The sequence below is a fragment of the Gavialis gangeticus genome, unplaced genomic scaffold, assembly GCF_001723915.1.
Source record: "Gavialis gangeticus isolate Ggan-Ray unplaced genomic scaffold, GavGan_comp1, whole genome shotgun sequence".
In the NCBI taxonomy this organism is placed as follows: Eukaryota; Metazoa; Chordata; order Crocodylia; family Gavialidae; genus Gavialis; species Gavialis gangeticus.
Window position 1 is genome coordinate 69,030,400 of NW_017728994.1, and position 23,498 is coordinate 69,053,897.

Genomic DNA, 23,498 nt, shown 5'->3' on the forward strand with positions numbered 1-23,498 from the left:
TGAAGGAATATTGTAAGTCTGTCTGCTTTAAAGCCCCCTGAACTGGCAAAGCCAGGCCTGGAACCTGTTTGGCTCCATGCTGGTGGCACATTTTGCCTGGTTCCAGGTCTGCTCTGGCATCAAGGAAGCAGCCTCCATCAGGATGTATCTCCATCTGCTTATTTGAGGAAGACTTTCTGACAGAAGCTGGCTGGTGCATTTCCTCGAACTTGGGAACCGAGGAAGCCTCCAGCTGTGGGCTGTTGTAAAGGCTGAGCTGCACCCTCAGTTTCAGCACACAGCAGAAATGCCACGTTTGTCGATGGCTTCATCCCAATTTTGTTTGCTCTTAAATGTGAGAAGAACTGTATCAACCACAGTAGGCCACTGGGTCTCAAAAGCTCTTTCAAACCTGCGTGCTTAGTTAAAATGATACCATCTATGGTAGTTCACCTTAGTCAAGTATCTTGAGATCACCAGATGGAAGTGCTAGAAGTTTAAATGGGAAAATGTGATGTAAAAATGCAGAAGGTTGAATAAATCTACCTGTGCAGTACTGTAGGGTGATGGATTAAATGTTAGCTTATAAGCCAGTGAAGCCAAGTTTGACTCCTAGGCTATATTTCAAAATAAGATTTATTGATTTTATTTTTACATTACAGTGGGCTCATTTCAAAAGGGCAAACATTCCAGTCAGTCGGGAATGATTCCTGGATCCTGGCAGTATGAAATGAAACTGCATCTGATTCTGAAGTCATCAAGGGCTTACTATATTCTATCTGATGCAGCCATGAGTCTTCAGAAATATGGAAGAGCGTTACGGTACATTAAACTAGCTTTGCACTGCCATGGTAAGTTTTTGGAACTTACTACCAACCACTGAAGTTTTTGGAACTTACTGTCAACCCCCCCACACTCTTCCTCACCATAAACTTGGTAGAACGTATGAAGTTGGATATAACCCTCTCCGTTGACCAAGTCAGTGGTATTTGAAAGGTGGAACCTGGCATACTAATCTCTTGCTCTAAACCACCATTGTATTATAATAAAGGACAAGGTGGGTGCATTGGATTGTGGTTGTTTTCTGTCTTGTACCCCAGTGCAGAACTAATACAATTTGGCATAAGTAGCTGTTTTACTTGAGGCTAAGAGCAGAAACTGGGATACAGTTTGAGGCTTGAAGTCTTGCCAAGTATGTGCAGAAAAAGTTCTAACAGCACCTTTTTGTTATGCTTGGCTGATGCACTCATTTTTAGAACTGTTCAATTCACTCTCAAACTTCAATCAGATGCTCATAAAATGGAAAATGCTACTGAGACTCAGAGAGGAGTGATGCATTCTGATTCTGTTCTGAAATTCTGGGAGTGAGAATGGATATACAAGAATTGTCATAGATTTAGTGTGCAGTTGTACTCTTTTAAAAAATGCATTATGATTTCCCTGCCTCACTGTCTGACTACTGATCCCACTGTTCTTTCTAACCTGTTTATCCTTAATTAGTCAGAGACTCTAGGGGGTACATTGGCCCCCTGTTATATTTGTGAAAATCCCTTGGTCTTCAGTGGTTGTACATAGGCAACACTGAGTGAATGATTTGGCCTTTTTTATTGGTAACTTAGTTAATAATTCTATTCCCTGTAAGCAAGAATTTCAATTAGCTTTCCTGTAGCTGTATTAGCTGTGCATACCTAACAGGGAAAGAGTAGCGAAAACAATTTTCCTAGTTAGATCTGGGCAATGAGCTGGGAGAACTTTCATGTAAGATAGCACTAGTTTAACATGGTCATGCTTCTATGAATATAGCTTCATTTCACATGTTTCAAATCTCTTGGTGTTTAATTATCTTCCTTGGCTTTTCCCTACCAGATGCATACTGTTGTCTCTGCACCAATGTGCTTCCGGAGGTGCTGCTGTTTCTCTGTCAGTGTTTAACTCTTTGTGGTGATATCCAGTTAATGCTTGCCCAGAATGCAAGTAACAGAGCTGCATATCTTGAAGAATATAACTACCAAACAAAAGAAGATCAGGAAATACTTCACAGCCTTAATAGAGAATCCAGCTGTCAAGGTATATTATTGAAGTAATGTATATGGGTAAATGACTGTGGGTTCCCAGTGGGTGATCTTAATCTTAAGGAGTTTTGTTGGATCCTGGCAAACCAGTCTAGTATATTCCTCTTGGGGTGGGTTTCATGGTGCTACTTTATTGTTTCTTAAAGAAAAAGAAGAGTATAGAAACTGAATTGATCCCTTTTAAGGAAGGCTGCCTTCTAGGAGAATTTTATTATACTTCTAAATGTACCTGGAGATGTTTTTTTGTTTTGGTTTGTTTTTTTAAGTAATAGCTAAATTCTCTCATTTCTTAGGATTTCTAGCACCCTTTTATTATAAGTTCCAACACAGTCATGTTTTCAAACCTTATTTATTAAACTTCTCACTGTCACTTGAATGGATTCATAGTTTTTTTGGGGGGGGAAATACTCAATTGACACTTCTTTATGCTTTGTTTCCAGTATTTGCTTGGGCTACTGACTTATCTACAGACTTAGAATGCCAGCTTTCAGTTAGCTGCAAATGCTATGAGGCAGCTAATGAAATTTTGCTTTTTAGTAACTTAAAAAAACAAAATGCAGAGCAGCACACACAAGTACTGAAGAGACTGGGAAACATCAGAAACGAAATTGGAGTGTTTTACATGAACCAGGCAGCAGCAGTACAGACTGAGAGAGTGGGCAAGTATTATTGTATTTTTTTTTTAAAGATGGTCTTTTACCTCTAGTAATTTATTTGATGTAGAATTCTGAATAAAATAGTGGAATGGCAATTATCTTCATAAATAACATTGGAAAGATACCCCTTGAGATTTTTTGTTGTTGTTTATTTTATTTTTTTGTTATTGTTTCCATTATAAACACTGGTTCTCCAGGCATTGTGTTTTACATGTAAACATAGAATTTTGATAGGTGGGAAATTAGTGTTGGAGAAAATCTTCAAAGTAGCTGTAATTACCTGAAAAAAGTAATGAAGCATTAACACAACTCTTAACAAAAATAGGAGTTGTTGCTTTTCTTATTAGGCCCTCATCCTTCACAGGCTGTTCTTCCCTTTTGTGCAGTGCGAGTAGCCATAGCAAACTCACTAAAACTATGCCCTGTGCCCAGAATGACATGCTGTCAGCATTTTTGTGGGTCTTGCTTTTATTTTTTATTTTGTGTGTGCATGCATGCATGTGTGTGCGCATGCATGTGTAAGCCTTAGTGGAAATGACTCAAATGAAGTTTTCTTTCCTGAAAGAAGAATACTATTCGCAAAACAAATAGATTTAAGGAAAATCGTTATTTAAAAAAACAAACAAACCAAAACTTAAAACAAACAGCACTAGTTCTGTGAGCCTTGCATGAGTCCTGTGCTTCCCGGATACTCTCTAAATAGTTTGCATGTACTTGGGAGACTTTTTTTTGTGACTTCCTTTATTTTATTGTAGACTTCTTTGCCCAATTATTAGTCTTGTATATGCTGCCCTTCCCAAAAATGCTAACTTTTGAGAATGAATTTTTATAATTTCCATTTTTAGCAAAATACAGCTATAGCTGAAATTGAACTTAACATTAATTTTTAAGCAACTGGTTGTTAAATCATTTACCTATTTGTTAATTCCTGGTAAAACACATGTTGCATCTCAGATGTTAATATGCCTATAATAGGCAATAACTGGTATCTTAGATCCTTGAAATTGCTGGACACTTCTTTAATTATTATCTTACTACCACCCTAAGTTTTGTGGGGGTTGTTTGTTTGATTTTTTTTTTTAACTTCATATCATCACAAGACATTAAATGGATTCACCAGTATAACATGAAGGATGCAGAGTCAACTGGCATATTCAGAATCTATCCCTGCTTTATAAGCCTAATCACAAATTTATTTCTATAACTACTTGCCAGAGGAAGATATTTTTTATTCTTTATTCTAAGAAGGGTCGAGTGCTTGAGAGATTAAATTTTTAAATTTGCACAGTAGTCTTTGCCCATGTCTATGCAGTTACTTAGCCAGCTCTGCTCTGGCAAGCTGCCTTCCAAACTGATAGTGTTGCAGCACCGTGGATGGGCTAATTGGCACTGTCATTCAGAAGTGCTAAGTAGCCTGCCTGAATTGCCAGGAGGCCACAGCTATCCTGCTCCTATTTTGGGGGAGGAAGCTTGCCCAGGACCTCATGGCATATTCTGATGTTAGAAGCTTGCTAATGTAGATGTGACTTCATATTCCAGAACAGCATCTAGTGGAACAGCATAAGAAGAGTTATTTGATAGAGATGTTGGCAGGAAACCTTTAAGAAACTTGACTGGAATTGTAAGACTGCTTTTTATTTTGATTTAGTGAGCAGAAGTGTATCTGCAACAGAGCAGCAACTGTGGAAGAAGAGTTTCTCTTGCTTTGAAAAAGGCATCCAGAATTTTGAGTCAATTGATGATGCAACCAATGCTGCTCTTCTGTTGTGTAATACAGGAAGGTTGATGAGAATTTGTGCTCAAGCCCACTGTGCTTCTGGAGAAGATTTCAAGCGAGAATTTTCCCCGGAAGAGGCCCTTTATTATAACAAGGTAACAAGCCTGTCAACCAGGTTAAAATTCCTCTCTCGAAGGAATGGGCCTGTGAGGCTTACACACACAAGTATAAGGAGACTCCAGATAAGGACTGACTTCTAGGTACTTTTAAATGGCAGAAATGTTATAACTATTACAGTTGTAGCCTAAATGTAGTAATAGAAGTATTTTGTATTGTTGTGAATTTGTTTTTAAGTTAGTTGAAAATGAACAGGAACAGTAAACTGTTTAAAAAAAAAAAAAAAATCCAGACTAAGAAAATTAAGTTCTGTCAGGTACTAAAGGTAGTATTACACTATGGCTTAATTTTATTACTTTCTCTGCCTCATTCCCCTCCAAAAGATAAATCGCTCAGGCAGCTTGCAGATGTTAAAAAGCAAAAAGGGGTGCATTATTTAAAACTTGGCATGCTCCTGCGCCAAGCCTAGCATGTGTCCAGAGAGGGCAGCATGTTAGTTGGATCTGGCTAGCCCACCATTTGTAAAGATTGGGAGCTTTAGTAGGGCTTTTTGTGGCACTTTAATAGCTGATTGAATCAACTTTAGCTAAAGGTGCCAAAAAGCCTTGCTGAAGCGCCCATTCTGTACAGATGCTGTGGAATTGGGTCCAAGTAATGTGCTGCTGCTTCTGGTAAAGCACATTTTCTTTTGCTCTTTTTCTCTTTTAATGTCTACAACCAGCCACAGGTGTCCACACAAATCAAGACCTGTGCAAGCAGTGTGATTTGTGTAAGTGAGTGCATATGCATAACTAACAGTTTCATTACACATGCACATTAAGTAAGAAATGGCATATTTGAATTTAGACTGTCAAGTGGCATATTCATTAGTAAGGCTTTATCTAGGTCAACGTATCAGAAATCATTTTGAAGATAGCTTAATCTTCTATTATATCACTTGTATCTAGGTGAACTTGAAGCTTCTCTGAGTTGAAAATGCCTAGTAATAGTCTTTTTAAAACAGAATTATAAAATGAAGCATAGTATATAAAATGTGGTGCATGTAAAATGTAATTATTACAAATGTTCAGCCATTGCTGGTTTTGACTGTTACAAAGCTGGAAAGGTTTGTATTGCAATATCCTTTTGTGAAAGTTTTTGGACTGTTACCTTCCCAGGCCTGGTGCTGTTATTAGTTTTAGATCATATGTTAAATTCATATTATATTTAACTTGAAAACTCTAAACATTCTTTTGTATCAGTTATCTGAGAACCATATCATTTTTTATCTTAAATATTTTAAAATTGAATCTTCTGATCTAGCTTTAAAGTGTTCCTTCTTTAAGAGTTTAGGACCTCAGTGAAGAGAAGAATAACTTTAAACATGCCTGATAAAAATACTGGTATAACTGGAATTTAAAGGTGACTGTTGTTGTTCTTGTTGGGTTTTTTTGTTTTTGTTTTTTGTTTTAATTTTGCACCATTCATTTCATGACTGGTCAGATAGGGGAAGCAGGGGACTCCTTAATCTATTCCATCCCATTGTGGCCTGATTGGTAAGGCCTCAGAAAGAGAAATAATTTACATGCAAGTGGTGTACCTGTCATTCAAGGATCCCTAAGGCTTCATAAAGTATATGGAAGGCCACTGCAATGAAGTGGAATTTGTCATGATTCTCTGCAGTAGTTGAGGAAGTTGGGACAATTTTGAATTTGGACCAGTTTACTGGGAGCACACTCTACTCCCAGCTCCTATCAAAAGAACTGTGAGAGCTCCAGTACCTGGACTGAATGAACAGGACCTCCATTTCTGAGGCTTGGGGCAAGAATGCTTTTAGAAACTTTTGAGATCAGAATAGACACGAATGGTTTAGTTTGTGGTGCAGAGTCAAAGTTTGTGGTTGTTTTTAGTGATCTGTTTTAGAGTAAGACTTGTGGGTGTACAGGAAAACTGGATGAAACCTGGCTAGTGGGTCTCCAGAATATACTATCAGCCTGACGATTTGTAAGGGCCAGCTGCTTTGTGCTGTACAGATGCATTTTGAACCCTGCTTCCAGGACTGAATGGACTGTCTTGCACAAAGCTTTTCCTTTTGAGTAGGAGAGGAGGATCTCAGTCTTAGTGTTTAATTTTGAGTCCAGTCCTATGCCTACATGCCTTTTTCTTTTTCCCTCTCTGACTTTAAAATCTTGAATTTTGTACCTGCATATAGTACTGCTAGTTTGCAATAGGAGATAGAAAATTGAATGTGAGGAAATTGCTGAGAGGTCCAGATGAGCTCTGTAGCAGAATGAGTACAGAATCGGTCATTGTTTATTATAAACCTGTCTAAATAACCAGCAGTTTTATTGTATATCTGTGTTATAGGCGATTGATTACTATCTGAAGGCTTTAAGATCTCTAGGGAAGAGAGAGGTGCATCCAGCGGTTTGGGATTCTGTGAATTGGGAACTCTCTACCACCTATTTTACCATGGCAACTTTGCAGCAGGATTACGCTCCACTGTCTAGAAAGGCCCAGGAACAGGTAATGAAAAGAGGATTTGTGATTACATCTGTTTAAAAGCAAGCCATTCTTGTAGATTTTCATGAAGACTGAGCAGCATGGTAAAGAACTCCTGCTGTTAACTGTAGCACTTACATAATTTGTAATTCTTTATTGTATAAAAGAACTGTTGTAGAGCAGCTACTGCCAACAGAATGATATGGCATGTTAAAAGCTGCAAACTGTAACTTTTATTATCTACTCTTATGGGTATTTTTTTTCTTTAGTAGAAACCAGGGTGCCACATAAATACCCCCCACTCATTTCTTTTTGTATTAGGTCTTTCTTCAAAGTAAACTTTGACATTACTTCATGAAGCCTTTTTGTTTATAGATAGAGAAGGAAGTTAGTGAGGCCATGATGAAATCTCTGAAATATTGTGATGTTGATACAGCATCTGCACGACAGCCCCTCTGCCAGTATAGGGCTGCAACCATTCACCACAGACTGGCTTCCATGTATCATAGTTGCTTGAGAAACCAGGTATTAGTTTAAAATATTGTCTTGTGTATTTGCTGGAGAGGGAGAGATTAAAAATGGTTATATGTGTAAATGCACATATAGTGTGTATGCATGATTATATGTATAAATATATTCTTTATTATAAATGGAAGTAGATTTTTGTGTGCAAATCTAACATAAAATTTCTGGATTGCAAAGTGAGGGAGCTGTCCATCTGTTGTCTGTTTAGCACCTAATTGGGGCCCAACTTTGGTTGTGGTCTCTAGATGCTGCCATGATATAACTAAATAATAAATACATTTTGCTTTTTTTTTTTTAACACGCATATTTCTCCCCCACCTTGCTTTTCTTGCAGTGTTTTTGCTGAAGGTCTATACTTTAATAATGGAGGCTGTGTTACTTACAACTTGTTTAAATGTTGCTTAGAAGCAGCCTTTTTTCTTTTTAACATTGTTTTGCTGTTGCTGTGCATAACTAATTGCTTAAAACCACACACTATAACCACGTTTTAGCTATGCAACTATAATTGGGGGGGTGGAAAAGTAATACAAGGTGGCACATCTTAAAGTTCTATTTAACAGAATAGTTATTGGAATAAGCAGGGCACTCGCTGGTTGAACCCCATCACCAGTAGGCAGTATTTTTGCTCTTTTTGTTGCCCAAATGCTAAAGCTGATAGCTTCCATGAAACTGTCTTCATAATTTTGGTTTCAGGTTGGTGATGAGCATTTAAGGAAACAGCATCGGATATTAGTTGACCTTCATTATAATAAAGCAGTAAAGCTTTTTCAGCTCCTAAAGGATGCACCCTGTGAGCTTCTTCGTGTGCAATTGGAAAGAGTAGCTTTTGCAGAGTTCCAGATGGCAAGTAAGTTGGGTTACAGAAAGATTCTTTGGAGGAGATGACTATAGAGCAAGATGATTACTGATGTATGTCCTGGCCATTTTCTTGGAGCAAGAATGATATTGCACTATTCTGGGTCATGACTACACTGTGAGGTGGTGGGGTTCAGTGAAATGAGGTAATGCAGAATTCATGTAAGACTTTGGGATCTTTGGAGTAATGTAGTCTTTCATCCACAGTGTAACCTGTTCTTATATTTTTAGGTCAAAATAGTAGTGCTGGAAAACTAAAGACTTTATCTGGGGCTCTAGATATAATGATAAAGACCAAATGTGCGTTCCAGCTGATCAAAAAGGAAATCGCAGCTGAATGTGACCAGGTAGGCAAGGAAAAAAGATCTCATGCAAACTGCAAGACAGATCATAATCAGTCACACCAGCTCAGTTGACTATAAAACATTGTTTGTCTGTGGCTTATACATGATAATGGACCTATTTATTCTTTGAAACCTTAGCTTAATGTTTAAAAGCATCATAATTCATTCCTAGGTGGCTAAGTTCATTTATTTCAATGGGACTAGATGAGCATATATGTGCTGGAATACCTTTCTGACTGGCACTGACTGTTCTTCTATCAGCACAGAGGCCAGGGGCAAGTCAAAAGTGCCAGGATTTTCTTCTTTGGGGTTAGGTTCATTTTAGAGTTCTCTCTGTCAAAAGTTCTCTCTTCCAGCCATGCCAGAGTCATGGTACACCTAGTAGAAATGAAAGTCTATTTTTATTGTTTCGACATTTTAGTGTATTCATGTTTTTATATTCATTTCTTCCATGATACTCTGTAAGATAAGTTCATAAGACAACTTTTTAATGCAGTGCTGTATTGCAATTACAAGTTCTCTGAAATTTTTGAGCATACATGTACATGTCTTTTGAACAGGGCCTTTAGTTCTTCACCATGTCATTAAAGTATGAACATTTTGTAAGATTATTAGTGGTGGGGCCTTATCACAGGGATCCCAATGTTTGAATTAGTCATTAGGGCTGGTTATACTGCCATGCCAGTACCATTTCACATTAAGACATGTGATTTGAGCAGTAGTTATCAAAGCCTGTTTTCACGCTGTTCTTAACTGAAGTGGTGGATAGGCTACATAAAACACATTACATAGTGACTTGGAATTCCTGCACAGCCAACTGGCTTTTAACTGTTGTATACTGGTGTAAATTTATTACCAAAGAAGTTTGATAATGAAAAGATGCAATAGTATCCTTGATGATATCATTGTACATTTTAATGAATTAATTAAACTCAAAAGTCTGATGCTTAGACTTGATGTAAAAATAGTTTCCTGACTGGGTTAAGTGAAATGTCTTCCTGTTTTTCAGATGAATGACGATACAAGTAATGGTGGGAATACACCACTTGGTGACTCTACTTCTAACCTTAATAAAGATGAAGTAATGAAACTTCTTGGTATATTTGAATCTCGACTATCATTCCTCCTTCTCCAGTCCATTAAATTATTATCTTCAACAAAAAAGAAAATTGGGTAAGTTAAAATATATTTAGTTTTCATAATATGCATTTCTAGCTGTATGCATGTATGGCAGTTCCTATTTTAGATGCAAGCTGTGCATTTTCTTATGTAGCTGTAATATATTTAGATAGTACTGGCCATTTAGATCTTTATGATTTCTTTTTTTGTGTGTGTCTCCATAAAACTTGATTGAGCTACATCTCCTCCTTTTTAATATGTATACCAGGCCCTCTGGTTGGATGCAGCTTATAGTCATTCATACTGTGTGTGTGGTCCTGGGTATGAATGATCATAAACCACATCCAACTGGAGGATCTGGTGGCAATGTGATGGGGCTACTCATGCTGGGGTAGCTCCTGTAAAATACCACAATGTTGCAAACTCCAGGGCAAGGTGAGTATAGGGTGCCTCAAAACCCTGGCCCCCACTGTTTTGTGGGTACTCCTTGACTGGAAATAAGCTATGGGGGCATTTGTTACATGTTTACACTGCAGTGCCGGGCGCTTCTAAAAGCCCCCAGCACTGTGGTGCCTACAGTTGTATAAGCAGCGAGATACAGTGCTGAGAAAATGGTGGTGGCGTGCTTTTGTGCTAAAATGCATTGAAGATGTTTTAGCTCAAAAGTGCGCTGCTGTCATTTTCTGCATGCTGATGCACATTTTGCTGCTTGTGCAACTCTGTGCTTACACAACTGCTTGCTTACCCCACTGCGTGGATCTCTGACACATTCTGGCACAAAAATATATGTGTATAAATGCCCTGAGATATCACCCTGACAGAAACGCACCCTTGCTGAGACATTAAGCAGTTAGCAGTAATTCTTATTTATTGCTGTGTAAACTGAGTCTTTTCTAAAAATTAAAATAAAAATGTAAAGCTATCCTCTGCAGTACACAAACATAGCTCTCCACTGTTTAGAACTACATCTTGTTAGTATACCTGCTTGTTCACATATTTGTAAGATTCAATAAGTCTGGCCTTTGGATTCTGTCTCAGTGGTCTGAAGAGGGGATGGCAGATCTTGGGAAGCCTCCACTTCCCCATATTCTTGCCTAGGCATATGCATCAAAGGTCTTGGTGACTAGCTCTCTTAAGTATACAGCATGGTCTAGAGGATCGGTAGTTGCCTACTACTGTTGTTCAGTGCACTTGATGTAGATGCATGTTTGCTTTTAACATTGGTAAGCCTACCTTACTTCTGCCTATGGTAAATCATTGCTTACTGGCACAAATGACCGTGAAAAGCAAAGTATTAAATCTTACGAATCTGTGAATTAGCAGGCATGCTAATGAAATGTAGTTCTAAACCGTAAAGAGCTTTGTTTGTGTGGGTGAACTATGTCTTTTTAAAAAATTAAATAGAAACAGAATAAAGGAGCTTCTCCTTCTATGTAAGATTTTTCTCTCACTGCCAGGATTTCACTTAAAATAAAAACATGGCCTCTTACTCTTTCAGTACATGAAAACCTTCAGCTGTTCTCCAGATTAAAGTCATGAGAATGTAGTAGTTGCTAGCACCATATCTGAACTCTTGGACAGAGATTTAGATGCATTTAATCCTGCCTGGTGTGACCCTGAAAAATATTTCTTACTCCTGTGCTACAAAAATATGATGACACCATCAGCACTGACTGTAGACACTAAGGCAGAACAGAGAGCATTAGGGAAAAATAACAGCAAAATCATCCAACCTGAGTCATATTTACAAAAATTCTGTGATGCTGACAGATTTCTTTAGTGATCCATGGTTTATTAAGTGTTAGTGGTAAGATTAAAGTATCTTTGTATTTCAGTGTATAAATACAGTTGTGAAAACTGCAGTGGTTGATGCTGTTCTGTTAAATGAAGTTTATCAGATGCGTCCATCTTTCTGAAGAGAAGGTCTCAAAGTAGCTGGGAGGGTTGGGAGAGACTGATTCATGGAATGATAAAAGGCGAGAAGAGAACCACTGACTCTGCCTACTTGGCACAAGTTAGGCATATTTAATTTTTTTTCAGAAAGCATCCACAAGATGGCAATATTAATATATGAAATGCTGAGAACCAAAGTATTACCCGTCTCTTTTAAACAAATTGATATGAAGAGTAATTGACTAACACTAGTAATTGTTTCAGGTTTGTACCCTCATATTTCATAGCCTTGCAGAGGGTATAATGTCATAGACTATTTACATGTTCTCTTTCCATCCACTATTCTAATCACTGATATTCTGTTTTTAAATTGGTTTTATATTGAAGCTTCTATACATGGTACTTAAATTTCAAAATAATTAGGTTTTAGTGTTCATTTTTCAAGCACTGCAAAATAAAAGGAAAATGGTGATGTCATAGCATCTTAGTACAACTGACACGTCTGTTTCATTCAAAAACTTTAAAAGTACTTTGAGGGTTAGCTAAATATCTCTTTCTCTTTAACCATTTTATGTTTAACTGATCAAGGAGTATTTGCATATTCCATTTCTATTTTGTGAGGGAAAGAGGAACGTCTGCCTTCCTCTGCAGTAATTGCTGGCTTGGCTAGGGAGAGAGCGAAGAACTTGCCCTGGCTGCCTCAGGGCTCCGATGCACTTTGTCAAGGGGAATGGAAGAAGCTCCCCCCCTTTGAAACTGTACAGGTCACACCAAGAAACTTGCAGTATATTTACAAAATGAGATGAAAGCAGGGCATCTTCTAAAATGTTAAAAGCTTAAGCAGAATTGAATTAAGCTATATAAACTGTGGAGGAAAATAGAAATTCAAAGTAATGTTTAGTGCTGGGCATTCTTGCAATTTATTCTAGACATACTTAGTATTTCAGTGGGTTTTTTTTATTGACTGCCTGTTCTCTGCAGTAAATAAACCTGTTGCAGCTTTGTGCCAAATGTTATAAATTTAATTGCTCCTCTGTTTATTGGCAGTTTCTGAAGCATTTACAAGTGTGTTAACTGGCCACTTTTTACAAATATATATGGTATGTTTGGTTTTTAGTTTCAGGGCACTTTTCTGAGTTATTAGGGATTGACCTTTAGATGCAAGTGGTATAAACCTGTGGAGCCAATAGAGAGATGGGAGCTTAGGAGTGACAGGGTTGCAGGAGTACGCTAGGAAAACAGCCTTAGCAGCTATTCTTTGAAAGGATAAATGGTGCCTGATGACCAGGGATCCGGATTTTTCCGTTTCCCATGGAAAAATGGAGAAAACCATGGATTACCTGTTTTTATTGGAGAAAATGCGGATTTCTCTTTTTAGCAGAGAAATCCGGGGATTCTCTGTTTTTGCAAGGAGTTCTTATGGCTGGCACAGCTCCAGCCTGCAAGAGCGGATTTACTAAAAGGGCAGGAAACCCCCAGCCCTGGCCGGAGGGGGAGGTGGGAGAGAGGACCTGAGCATCTGAGGCAGCCAAAGCTGGGCTCGGGCTCAAACTCGCCCTTTGCCCCTGGAGCACAGAGGTAAGTGGCGCTTTGGGGCAGGGCTGGGGAAGATGGTTGGGTCACCAGGCTTCCCTGTCTCGGCGGGGTGCAGTTTTAGGTCATGCCCAGGACCAATGAGGCCTCCTTCCCCATAGCCTCACCCTTACCTGTTCTCAGAGCAGCTGCTCCTCTGGGAGATACTGCTTCCCTGGTGTCTGGCAACAAACTGCTGCCTCCAGCCCTGCTTGCCTGGGACTTAAAATGGCCACTCATTGGGGCTAGGCTGCTCCTGCCTGCTACCTGATCCGGGTGTTAGTGGCAAAGCACCTAAGGTGCTCTGGCACCTACCTTCCCCCTTATATTGTTTAGCAGGGAAGGCTTTTCCATGCTGCTTCCAAAAACAGGCTCCCCTAGAGCCTGTGATAGCCCTAAAGCACTAGGGGTGTATGAAATAAGCCATATTTGATTCAGATTTGGCCCAAATTGGGGACAGTGATTCAATTTGTTGATTTGGATCACTGCCCCCAATTTGATTCGGCTGAATCTGAAGATTCAAGGCTGATTCAAAGAATCAGTGATTCAGCTGTAGACACAGGTTTAAGTATTTTTTTTCTACATACCTCCCAGGTACCAGGTGCGGCTCATGAACACTGCGATGCTGGGGCGGATGAAGCATCCCACAGGAGTGGGGGGGGCATTGGGGTGGATGGAGCATCCCACAGGAGTGGGGGGGCACATGCTCAACAGTGAAACTGGAAGTGGACCAGAAGTACTTCCGGTCCACTTCTGGGTCTGCCAGGGAGCATGCTGGGGGACCTCCTGCGCTCCCCCCCCTCTGGCTTGGCAATCAGCCGTGGGGGACCCTGGGTGCCCCCCCAGACCCAGTAGGCACCAGTCGCTGAGCTGGGGGGTGGCACGTGCTCCCCAGTGGACTGGAAGTGCTTCTGATCTACTTCTGGGTCTGCTGCTGAGCGCTGGGGAGCCCCCTGCACTCCTGTGGGATGCTCCATCCACCCCAGCATTGCAGCATTGACGAGCAGTCTGGTGCCTTGAAGTAAGTAGAAAAAAACATTTAAAGCTGTGGCTCTATCTGAATCACTGAATCTTTCCGAATCAATTCGGAGGGTTCTGATTCGATTTGTGGAGATTTAAAGGGTCTCCTGATTAGATTTGGAGATTTAGCCACCGAATCAGGCTGAATTTCTGCCAAATTGAATTCGGGACCAAAGCTTCGCATAGCCCTAGCGCACACCCCATTGGTGCTCTGCCACACTGACAAATGTTTATCCAGCATCTTAAACTCCAGTGACGCGGATTCCAAACCTTCCATAGGTAATGTATTCTACTGCAACTATTCTAGCAGTGAAGTTATTCCTGATGTCGAGTCTAAACCTACTTTGCATCAATTTCAAGCCATTATAAGTTGTACTTTCTGCAGAGAGAGAAAAAAAGTGTCTCCTTCCCTTTTTTTTATCACTGCCCTTCAGATATTTGAAGATTGCTTTCATATCCCCTCTGGAAGAAGAAATTGTATAATCAACAGCCTGGATATGGGACTTTAGAGAGTTGGCAAAGTTCAAGATGACCAGATTTTAGACTTGAGTACTTAGGAGATACCTATGGTGACTAAGAAAGGAGACTGAGAAAAGCGCTTGTGTAGGAAAAGATTAAGAGTTGTTATGGGCATCAGTTTAAGCCCACTATAGCCAAGACGAAATGTCAGCAACAGATTGAGACTTCAGGTTGGACAGAAGATTGTTTGGCATAGAGAAAAATTCACCAGGGAGTCGGAGAGAATATACTCAGTCAGGTTTGTGAGCAGGTTTTCCCAAGTTGGGTCTGTGAGACCATGAGGAATGGAGCCTTGTGAGATTGCTGTCAAAAGCTAAAGTAGAAATAAGGAGGATAATCTGATTTCCCACCCCCCCTTAAAAAAACCAAAAACAAAAAACAAAGTTTAAGGAAGATTCCAGAAATAGGAGGAGAGCTAGGAGTCATGAAAGCAAAGATAAGGCAAGATTCCACAAAGAAATGGTGTGTTCACTTAATGTTTTGTTCAAGAGTATTTTGAAGATACACTCATTCTCAGGTTTTGGTGATACAGTTCATGTGACCCATCTCCTCTTTTTCAGTGGCACTAATGAAGAGGAGGAAGTTCTTAAGACGAACAAGGAAGTTTATTCCCTTCTCTTGCGTGCGACTGCTGACAAAAGTGTGACTCTGCTAAAACGAATAGAAGTCATTTTAACTTTATTGGAGCAGCTAACTCGGAACACTGAGACCAATAATACAGGAATTCAGTGACTTACTAAATACAAAAACAGCTACAAGGTAGCAGAAATAATATTGGTGCCTTGCTTAACATGGGATCAGTGGCTCTGTTTCATGTGGTACTTACTCTCTTCAACTTCAGTAAATCTATAAGATGGTAGACCTGGAAAAGAAGAGGAATGCATTGCTATCCCATGACAGTGCAATTATGATCAGATTCTAATGTGTCTACATTTGAAGTGCTAAAATGGGAATCTAGAGGTAGAGCTTCCAGTTTCTTATGGTTGAGAAATGCAGTTTCTCTGAAAAGTGGTGGGCTTTTCAGTGGTGCAAAATAAACATTTTGCATAAAAATATAATCTGTTAGTTAGATTGGTTCGATATTTTTTTGAATGAAATGTTACTTTGTAAGCAAAGCTTTATAAGAAGTCTTTTACCAGTAACATTCATGGAAATTGCACAAAGGGCTTTCCCTTGCATATATCAGTATGTTTTCTTTTTAGTAAGAGTTAATACCATGCACAAGAATGTGTGCCTTTTTTAGCTTCAGTGCAACACTTTTCACAGATATTAGCCATTGCTGGAATGTCATTTACACCAGAAGTGAAACTGTTTTAGCTCTATTTTGATTTATTCAATCAGGAATAGTATTACCCCTCTTTTTCAAACTTGAAACTGTGAATAAATGATAAGCATATTTTAAAAATAAATTTATTTATTAAAAAAATATGGTTACAGATTTGAGTCTGCATTTTTATTGGTTTCTGTTTCATGTTTCAGAGACACAAATCTCCTAATCACGTTGAGAAAGCATTGAAGGATAAGAGCCTCTTTTTAAAGATGCAGTTCCCATTGATATCACATGGAAATTTTGTAATTGGACTTTAGTGTCAGCTTAATATGTGAGGACTTTAAATATGTAGGTACTTTATCTAGTGAATTAAGGTAAATATTCAGAAGGGTGAGTTCAGCCATATTACTGTTGCTCTAAAAATGTAAAAGTATTGCAGCTATATCTTGGCAATAATGAACTGTCCTCTTATGCATAGGAAGTATTGCATTTAGGTTTATTTTGTTGAATAGTTATCATCAGGGACCCAGGTTTTCCGTTTCTCATGGAAAATGGAGAAAACCATGGATTTCCTGGTTTTATCAAAGAAAACGCAGATTTTCTCTTTTAGCAGAGCAACCCACAGATTTTCCCCTTTTGCAAAGAGCTCTGCAGGCTGGCTGAGTTCCAGCCCGCAAGAGCTGTTTGCAAAAAGGGCAGGAAAGCCCCAACCCTGCCTGGAGGCAGAAGGGCAGAGCCTGCAGCTTTTAGTTAGTCACAAGGCCTAAATGAGGCTCACTTTCTTCCTGGAGCCTGTGAACTGGTAAGTGGGGCTTTCAGGGGGTTGGGGGGTTGCAGTGCAGGGCTAGGGTGGAAGCTGGCTGGGAGGTGTTGGGGAAATACACAGAGTGCCTGGCTGGTGCCTCTGTGTGCGGCTTCCCTTAAGGGCTGCTAGAGCCACTTAGGTTTCAGGTGTTGCCCAGCCAGGCACTCCAGCCATGAGTGGGGAGGTGTTGGGGAAATACATGGATTGCCCGGCCAGCTCCACATCTCCCTGCTTGCAGCCAAAGTGTCTGGCCGGGGGCAGGTGAAACTGAAATGGCTCTAGCAGCCCTTAAGGGAAAGCCACACGTGGAGGAGCCAGCTGGACACTCAGTGTTGTTCACTCTAAGGGGGCAAGGGGAACCCGCGCCCCCAGATCTGTAGGGGGGCTGTCTGTGGGCTTGAGCTCCCTCTCTGCTTCCCTCCTGCAGAACCACGGTAGCCCCACAGGCAAGACCTGCCACGGTTGGGAACGGCAGGACTGCGCTGGGATCTCCTTGCCTCCGTGCTGCACCTCCTGCTGCTCTGAGTGGCGGAGCCCTGCGCCGTTTCCCTCAGTGCAGCTGCGCGTGCAGGAGATGTATCGCTGGGGCAGTGCAGAGTAAGCAGCTGCTAGGAGATGGCTGCACAGCTCCTCTGTTCCCAGCTGTGCCAGTTTGTGGGGAGGGGAGCAGGGTGACCTGGTGCGGCTGGGGACAGAAGAGCTGTGTAGGGATCGCCAATGGCTGCTTGCTCCATGCTGCCCCAGTGATGCACCTCCTGCATGCGGGGCTGCACTGAGGGAAGCGGCACAGGGCTTTGCCACTCAAAGCAGCAGGAGGCACGGCAGGGGGACAAAGAGATCCTGGCACGGCCCCACTGTTCCCAGCCGTGCCAGGTCTTGCCTGTGGGGCTACAGCAGCCCTGCGGGAGGGAAGCAGGAAGGGAGCTCAAGCCCACAGCCTGCCCCCTGTACAGATCTGGGTGCGTGGGTCCCCCTTGCTCCCTGGGAGTGCACACGGCCGCTGGGAGCCAGCCCCACACCTGCCCAAATCAGCAGCAGACAGCAGCAGTGGGGGAGCCAGCTACGTGCTCCTGCTGCAGCTGCATTCTGCTGGGGGCAGGGAGCTGTGAACCTGGGTCCCTGGTCTCATAGCCCTGACAGCTGGGGGCCTGTTCCAGCAGGGCAAGGGAGTGTGGAGGCTGTAGGTGAGGGGCACAAGCAGGGCTGGGGGCTGTTGTGGAGGCAAAGAGGAGCATCAGTAGGGCTGGGGGGTGGGGAAGTAAGGGGCACCAGTAGGGCCATGGGGGGCCTTTAATTTTAATCATGGATTGTGGGGTTTTTATCAGACAATTTGCATTTTTTTTTTTTTTTTTATCATGGAAAACCAGGATCCCTGGTTATCATGTTCCTAACTCCCTTGTGTGGAAATAAGATGTGGAAACCCTGTCTGGTTTTGTATGAGTAAAAGTTACACAAGTTAAACTGTAGGATAGATATAGGGAAAGAATCCAGTTAAGGTGATTAAACTGAAAGAGCAGTCCAATGTAAAACAGTAATTGTAATCTGCTCTATATTCACCTCAAGCAAGAGAAAATTCTGTTTTTGAAACTAGTTAAGACATATTATAAATATTGCTGGAAAACCAAAGCAGTATTAATGTTAAACACAAAGTATCTTTTATGTATTTTATTGCCTTTCATTTGTGAGTTAATGAAAGAAATTGCTGTGTAGTGAACAGAAGAAAACTGTTGAATGACATGCATTTCTTGCCAGTAGATGGATTGGGATATCCAGAGTTAGGAAGAAGTTGATTCTAATAATTAATTCTGAAGATGAACTATGTTAGAATGTAATTGGACTTTAAAAAGTGGATTTTAAATCCCTGATTACATTCTTACTTTCTGTCAGCTGTCAAACTTGACCCAGACTCTGACCATCAAGAGATGTTTCATTAAGTATCACGTGCTATCACAGATCATTCAGGCTAAATGCACATCAAGAATATCCTATGCAGTCCCATTTGTCTTCATCTAATTATACTTACAATTTATGCCCTGCAATTCTGCAGAAATGTGATGGAGCTACCAACTGCCCTGCCTCACTGAGCTTCCTACTGCTGACTCAAAGGTGTGCCTGTCCATATGAATAATATGTATATTCTACAATCCTGTTAAGATGGCTACAGTACAATTGTTGACATTGATTAGTATCTTCAGTAGGATTCACCGCTGAAATCTTTGAAACTTTTTAAATAGGAAGTGCCAAAATATCTTTGTGGCTCTGGGCTAAGTGTTTCTTTGACTTTAGAGCCAAATAAAAATAGGAAGATGCACTTTTAATCAATCAAGTCCTTTTGAGTTGGATCTCCTATAAAAATGATTAATGTCTTTGGTCATTTTAATGACTACATAGAACATTAAGCTGTCATTCTGTCCTGTAGCATTAACTGGATTGGAATAAGGGAAGGAGCAGTTCTTTAACAAGTCCCCAGGACTTAAACATATGAACTTTTTCTCAAGCCTGAAAACCTGTGTTACATGAAACATCAGGGAAAAGGCTTCTGCTAGCTATAAGAGTTCCAAAAATAGTGCCATTACTGTGTATATAATCTAATTTATGAATGTCATCATCAGTTCATGCCACTCGGCATCTTTTACATAGGCCTAATTTTTCATGATTCTGTCTTTAAAACTAAATAGCTTATGACAGGTCAGTCTTCACTATTTTATCATGGACAACTTCTAATGATGCAAACCAACAATCATATGACCAAGTACTTACTTGGCTTCTCAGTTGTAGTATTGGGAAATACCATTAATGACCAAGTAAAAACTTAAAGTCCAGCTTTCTTTTCATGTAATCCTTTCTAACTGCTAAAAGAGGACTAGCATAGTACTGTGAATTAATGAATTAAACAATCTTTTTCTTTGACTTATGGCAGTGAAATCTGGGTCAGGCATTTCCTGCTTAATATCTGCCTAGGATTGCCTTATTTGCAAAACTGGAATTTAGCAGGGCATCTAGGGCATTTCCCAATGCTTTATTTTATTATTAGGTGTATATGCTGCCTTTCCCAACAGAAGTTTATGGTGATTTACAGTAAGAGAAAAAAACACAGAAAATAAACAAAACTAATTTTAGGGGAAAACAAAAGTCATAAATGCCAATAGAGCATTAAAATAAACTATAAAGAAAAATCCCAGTTTATCCCTGCCTGTCAATTGCCTACCCAAGTATAAGGGTCATACCATGCTTCCAGAAGACATTCAGGCTCAGATTCTGGTAGGCCTCAAGAGGGAAGGAGTTCCAGAGCTGGGGGGCAACCACCGAGAAAGATGGACCATATATGTCCTTGCCAAGCAAGCTTAGCTAATGAGTAAAAGCTTCAGTTCTCATTTTTAAGCCCTGATCCTGAAAGGTAGCGTTTCTTACAATTTGTTGCTCTGGTCGTATGAAGCTATCCACCTAATTCAGTAGTAACATAAACCCTGTTCCTGCAAAAGTATGTATGAGTGGTGTAGCTGGCAGTCACATATTTAATTATTCACAAGTGTAAGTTTTTGCAGATTGGGGAATTTCACCATAACAATGTACTGATTTTTCTAAATCATCCTAAACATCAGCTTCTCTGTATGTTCTTGGGTGATCTTGTGTTCAGTTGTCCTCCTGCTTAAGTGAGCTTGCTTACCTTGTGTTGGCTGGTGAAAGGCAAACAGTGTGTGATGGCAACATGAAGTTGCTAAATGCTCACTCTCTTCCAAAAGTCCTGGATATTGTGTTGTTGACAAGGCAGTGATACTTTCCGAAGTTTATGCATTTACCAGGCAAACTGCATGAGTGTTTGGTTTTTTTTTCTTTTTCTTTTTCCACTTCCTGCCCTCTTCAAACTACCAAATTTTGTAATGCCAATCCCAAGCATTCAAATCATGAATTGGAGTCTCCCAAAAATCATGTATTTAAAACAAAGAGGTTTTGGTTCTTTCTGTTTGCCTCCAAGTCCTTACTTTCTGTATCTCCTGTCTTGAGCATATCTAGGCACGTGCAAAGTCACAGAGCTCGTGCTGGATTTCATGGTGCCTGTTCTTGCTTGAACAGGGTCTCTGCAGTGTTCTGTGATAACAGTTTTGCTGAAGCCAATACCAACTGCTGCAAAAGAAGTTAAGCTAGTATGGGGAACTGCTAGTGAGAGCTATTCTCTTTCTGGAGCCAAACACACAGCATGGGGGTTCTTCTCAGAAAGCTAAAGCACAAAAAAAGGGCATGTTTTTATTTCTAGCATCTGTATATGGTTTAACTCCTTTTTAAATCTGTGTTAGTGATGTTTGAAATGCAAGTCAGTGACTGCTCACAGCATTCTGAATTTTTTTTTTTTTATTTTTGTTTACTGGGAGCAAGAAAGCTGAACAACTGCAGGGAAACAAGTTTTGGCTCATTCTTATCTGTCTACATTACCAAATGGTTCCAAATTTTCCACCCAACCCTTCCCCCGCAGGTTCACTCTGCCATTAGATTTCTACTGGAACAATTTCAAGCCTATAACCTATCTCACATGCAGGGTTTGGTTTGGCTCAGCCATTATTTAGAGGTGGAGATATAAAAGCATCTTGCCTGTCTCCATGACTTGGATTCAATGTCTAGGAGTTGTCTTCCATTCCCATTGTTTATTTTTATAACACTGGGCACCTATACACAAGCAAGGAGGCTGCTCCAACGCACTGTAATTACAGCATGTCAGAGCAGACACAATTTAATTGAGTCTGCTGGAGTGTGGTAATTACTGTGCTCCAGCAGACTCCAGCATCTTGTGCATCAGCATCCCTGCACTTAAAAATGGTGGTGGGGGTGCTTTATCTAAAGGTCATTGAATTAGCTTTATATAAAATGCCCCCGCTGCTATTTTAAGTGTGAGGACACTGATGCACAAGATGCTCTGGGTGCTTTAATTAGAGCAGCTCTGAGAGATGCTTGAATTAAAGCAGGCCCCTCCCCCATTCCCAGAGCATGTGTATAAATGCCCATAGTGTTCAGCTCAGTTGCACTTCAGAAAGAAATAACCCTGTCCAATTTCCCTACCTCCCCCTACTTCTTTTTCAGCCAGCTCAATCCAACATACCTTCTGTTTCACCCTTGTTATATCTCTCGTCCTTCAGCAATATTAACCAAATATTCTACCTGTGGTTCTAATTTATGGATCTGTATATTTTTGTCATTTTAATTCGAGGAGTGAGCCTTGGGCTGTAAGCATTCTCCCTGGGTAAATTAATGCTGGGAAGGAGAGCCATACAGATGTTTGGGTTCGAACATAAAAATAATCTAACACCAGTATCTTTTGCGTGTTGGACAGGGACTAGCCACCTTCAGCAGGGTCTGATTTAGGTGGTTTATGTGGATGCTGTTTGATTGTGTGGTTATGCTGACCAGTCACTGTAAAACAGCTGAATTGCTTTAGTGCCTATAAACTCTGTCCCTTGTGTTTTATAAGCAGCAATTCTCTCTCCTCAGTTAATACACTTTGGCATCTAGGAGAAATTACACAGCGGGGACTGCCAGAACACACTGCAGAACACTAAATAACCTGTGTAATGTAGCTTTCCTTTTGTTGTGTAGTGAGGTGGCCAACCTTCACACCTCCTGTCCAAGAGAATTAGGAGCAGACACTGATGGACTAATAGCAGAGTAATACTGTCTTGGTGGTATTCACTGTGCAGGCTTGCTAGGAAAGTAGTGTATCTTCCTTCGGTGAAGTACTAAGCCCTCTTTACAAAGGACTGGCATGATGTTAGCAGGCCTTTCAGACTCCCCCATCATCCTGTTTTTTTGTACTGTCCTGCTGTCAAGAGCTCAGTTCAAACCTTGTCTAATTGGGAGGGTAGCATTAATTCTTTGCTTAACCCAAGAATGTGACCAGCCGAATGAACTTCTACCTCTGAGTTAAACACAAATTTAAGCTCATTATCTCTTATTTTCAAATGCCTTCCCATAATATATACTGAAAAGTATTTTACTTAATATATTCTTTTAATACTTTCACTGTCAAAATCTTTTCAACAAATAAATGTTTTTACTTACTATGGGAATTTTCTTTAGCAATAAAAAGGCATGTAGGTTGTTTGATGGTTGACTCTATAAGCTATTGTCCGATACCTTTAAATGTTAAGTTTTAGAACAGATGTAGTCAGATCACTCACTCACAGATTTGCTCACTTTGAGATCACTTACTTCCTTGCTGGGAGATATCAAATGTATTTTTCTGTCTTTTCCTCTGCCTTTTCACATTTAAACATCCAAATATGCGCAAACTCCTGAGCTGCAGATCAGATGTACAAGTGCATACTTAACTCTGATCTGAACAGAGTAGAAACCAATCTTGGGGACAAGCTTGGGGAGAAAAGTGATACACTCTAAAAAGTGAGGAAAGAGGACAAGTTTACTGAACATATTTTTAAACAAACATACTACACTCTTCGTAAGTGGCTTCTAACATTTGAGTGCCCAGATTCATGTAATTACATAGTTGATTTCCATCCCCCTGCCCCCCCCCCCCCCCCCGGAACCAAAAACTTTGTAAACCTTTG

At 40.4% G+C, this 23,498-nt stretch overlaps 1 protein-coding gene across 2 annotated transcripts in view; it reads left to right on the plus strand.

The window, feature by feature from the left end:
- The window catches only part of EDRF1 (erythroid differentiation regulatory factor 1), a 58,152-nt gene extending 41,847 nt beyond the window's left edge, over positions 1–16,305 (plus strand). For both annotated transcript variants that reach the window (XM_019502975.1, XM_019502976.1), the window contains 10 exons: positions 642–830; positions 1,846–2,046; positions 2,492–2,710; positions 4,356–4,579; positions 6,888–7,046; positions 7,398–7,547; positions 8,241–8,394; positions 8,634–8,749; positions 9,756–9,919; positions 15,430–16,305. In XM_019502975.1, the coding sequence (XP_019358520.1) occupies positions 642–830; positions 1,846–2,046; positions 2,492–2,710; positions 4,356–4,579; positions 6,888–7,046; positions 7,398–7,547; positions 8,241–8,394; positions 8,634–8,749; positions 9,756–9,919; positions 15,430–15,601 (1,748 nt within the window). In that variant the 3' untranslated portion in view covers positions 15,602–16,305. The remainder of the gene's footprint in view (positions 1–641; positions 831–1,845; positions 2,047–2,491; positions 2,711–4,355; positions 4,580–6,887; positions 7,047–7,397; positions 7,548–8,240; positions 8,395–8,633; positions 8,750–9,755; positions 9,920–15,429) is intronic.
- The last annotated feature ends 7,193 nt before the right edge of the window (positions 16,306–23,498 follow it).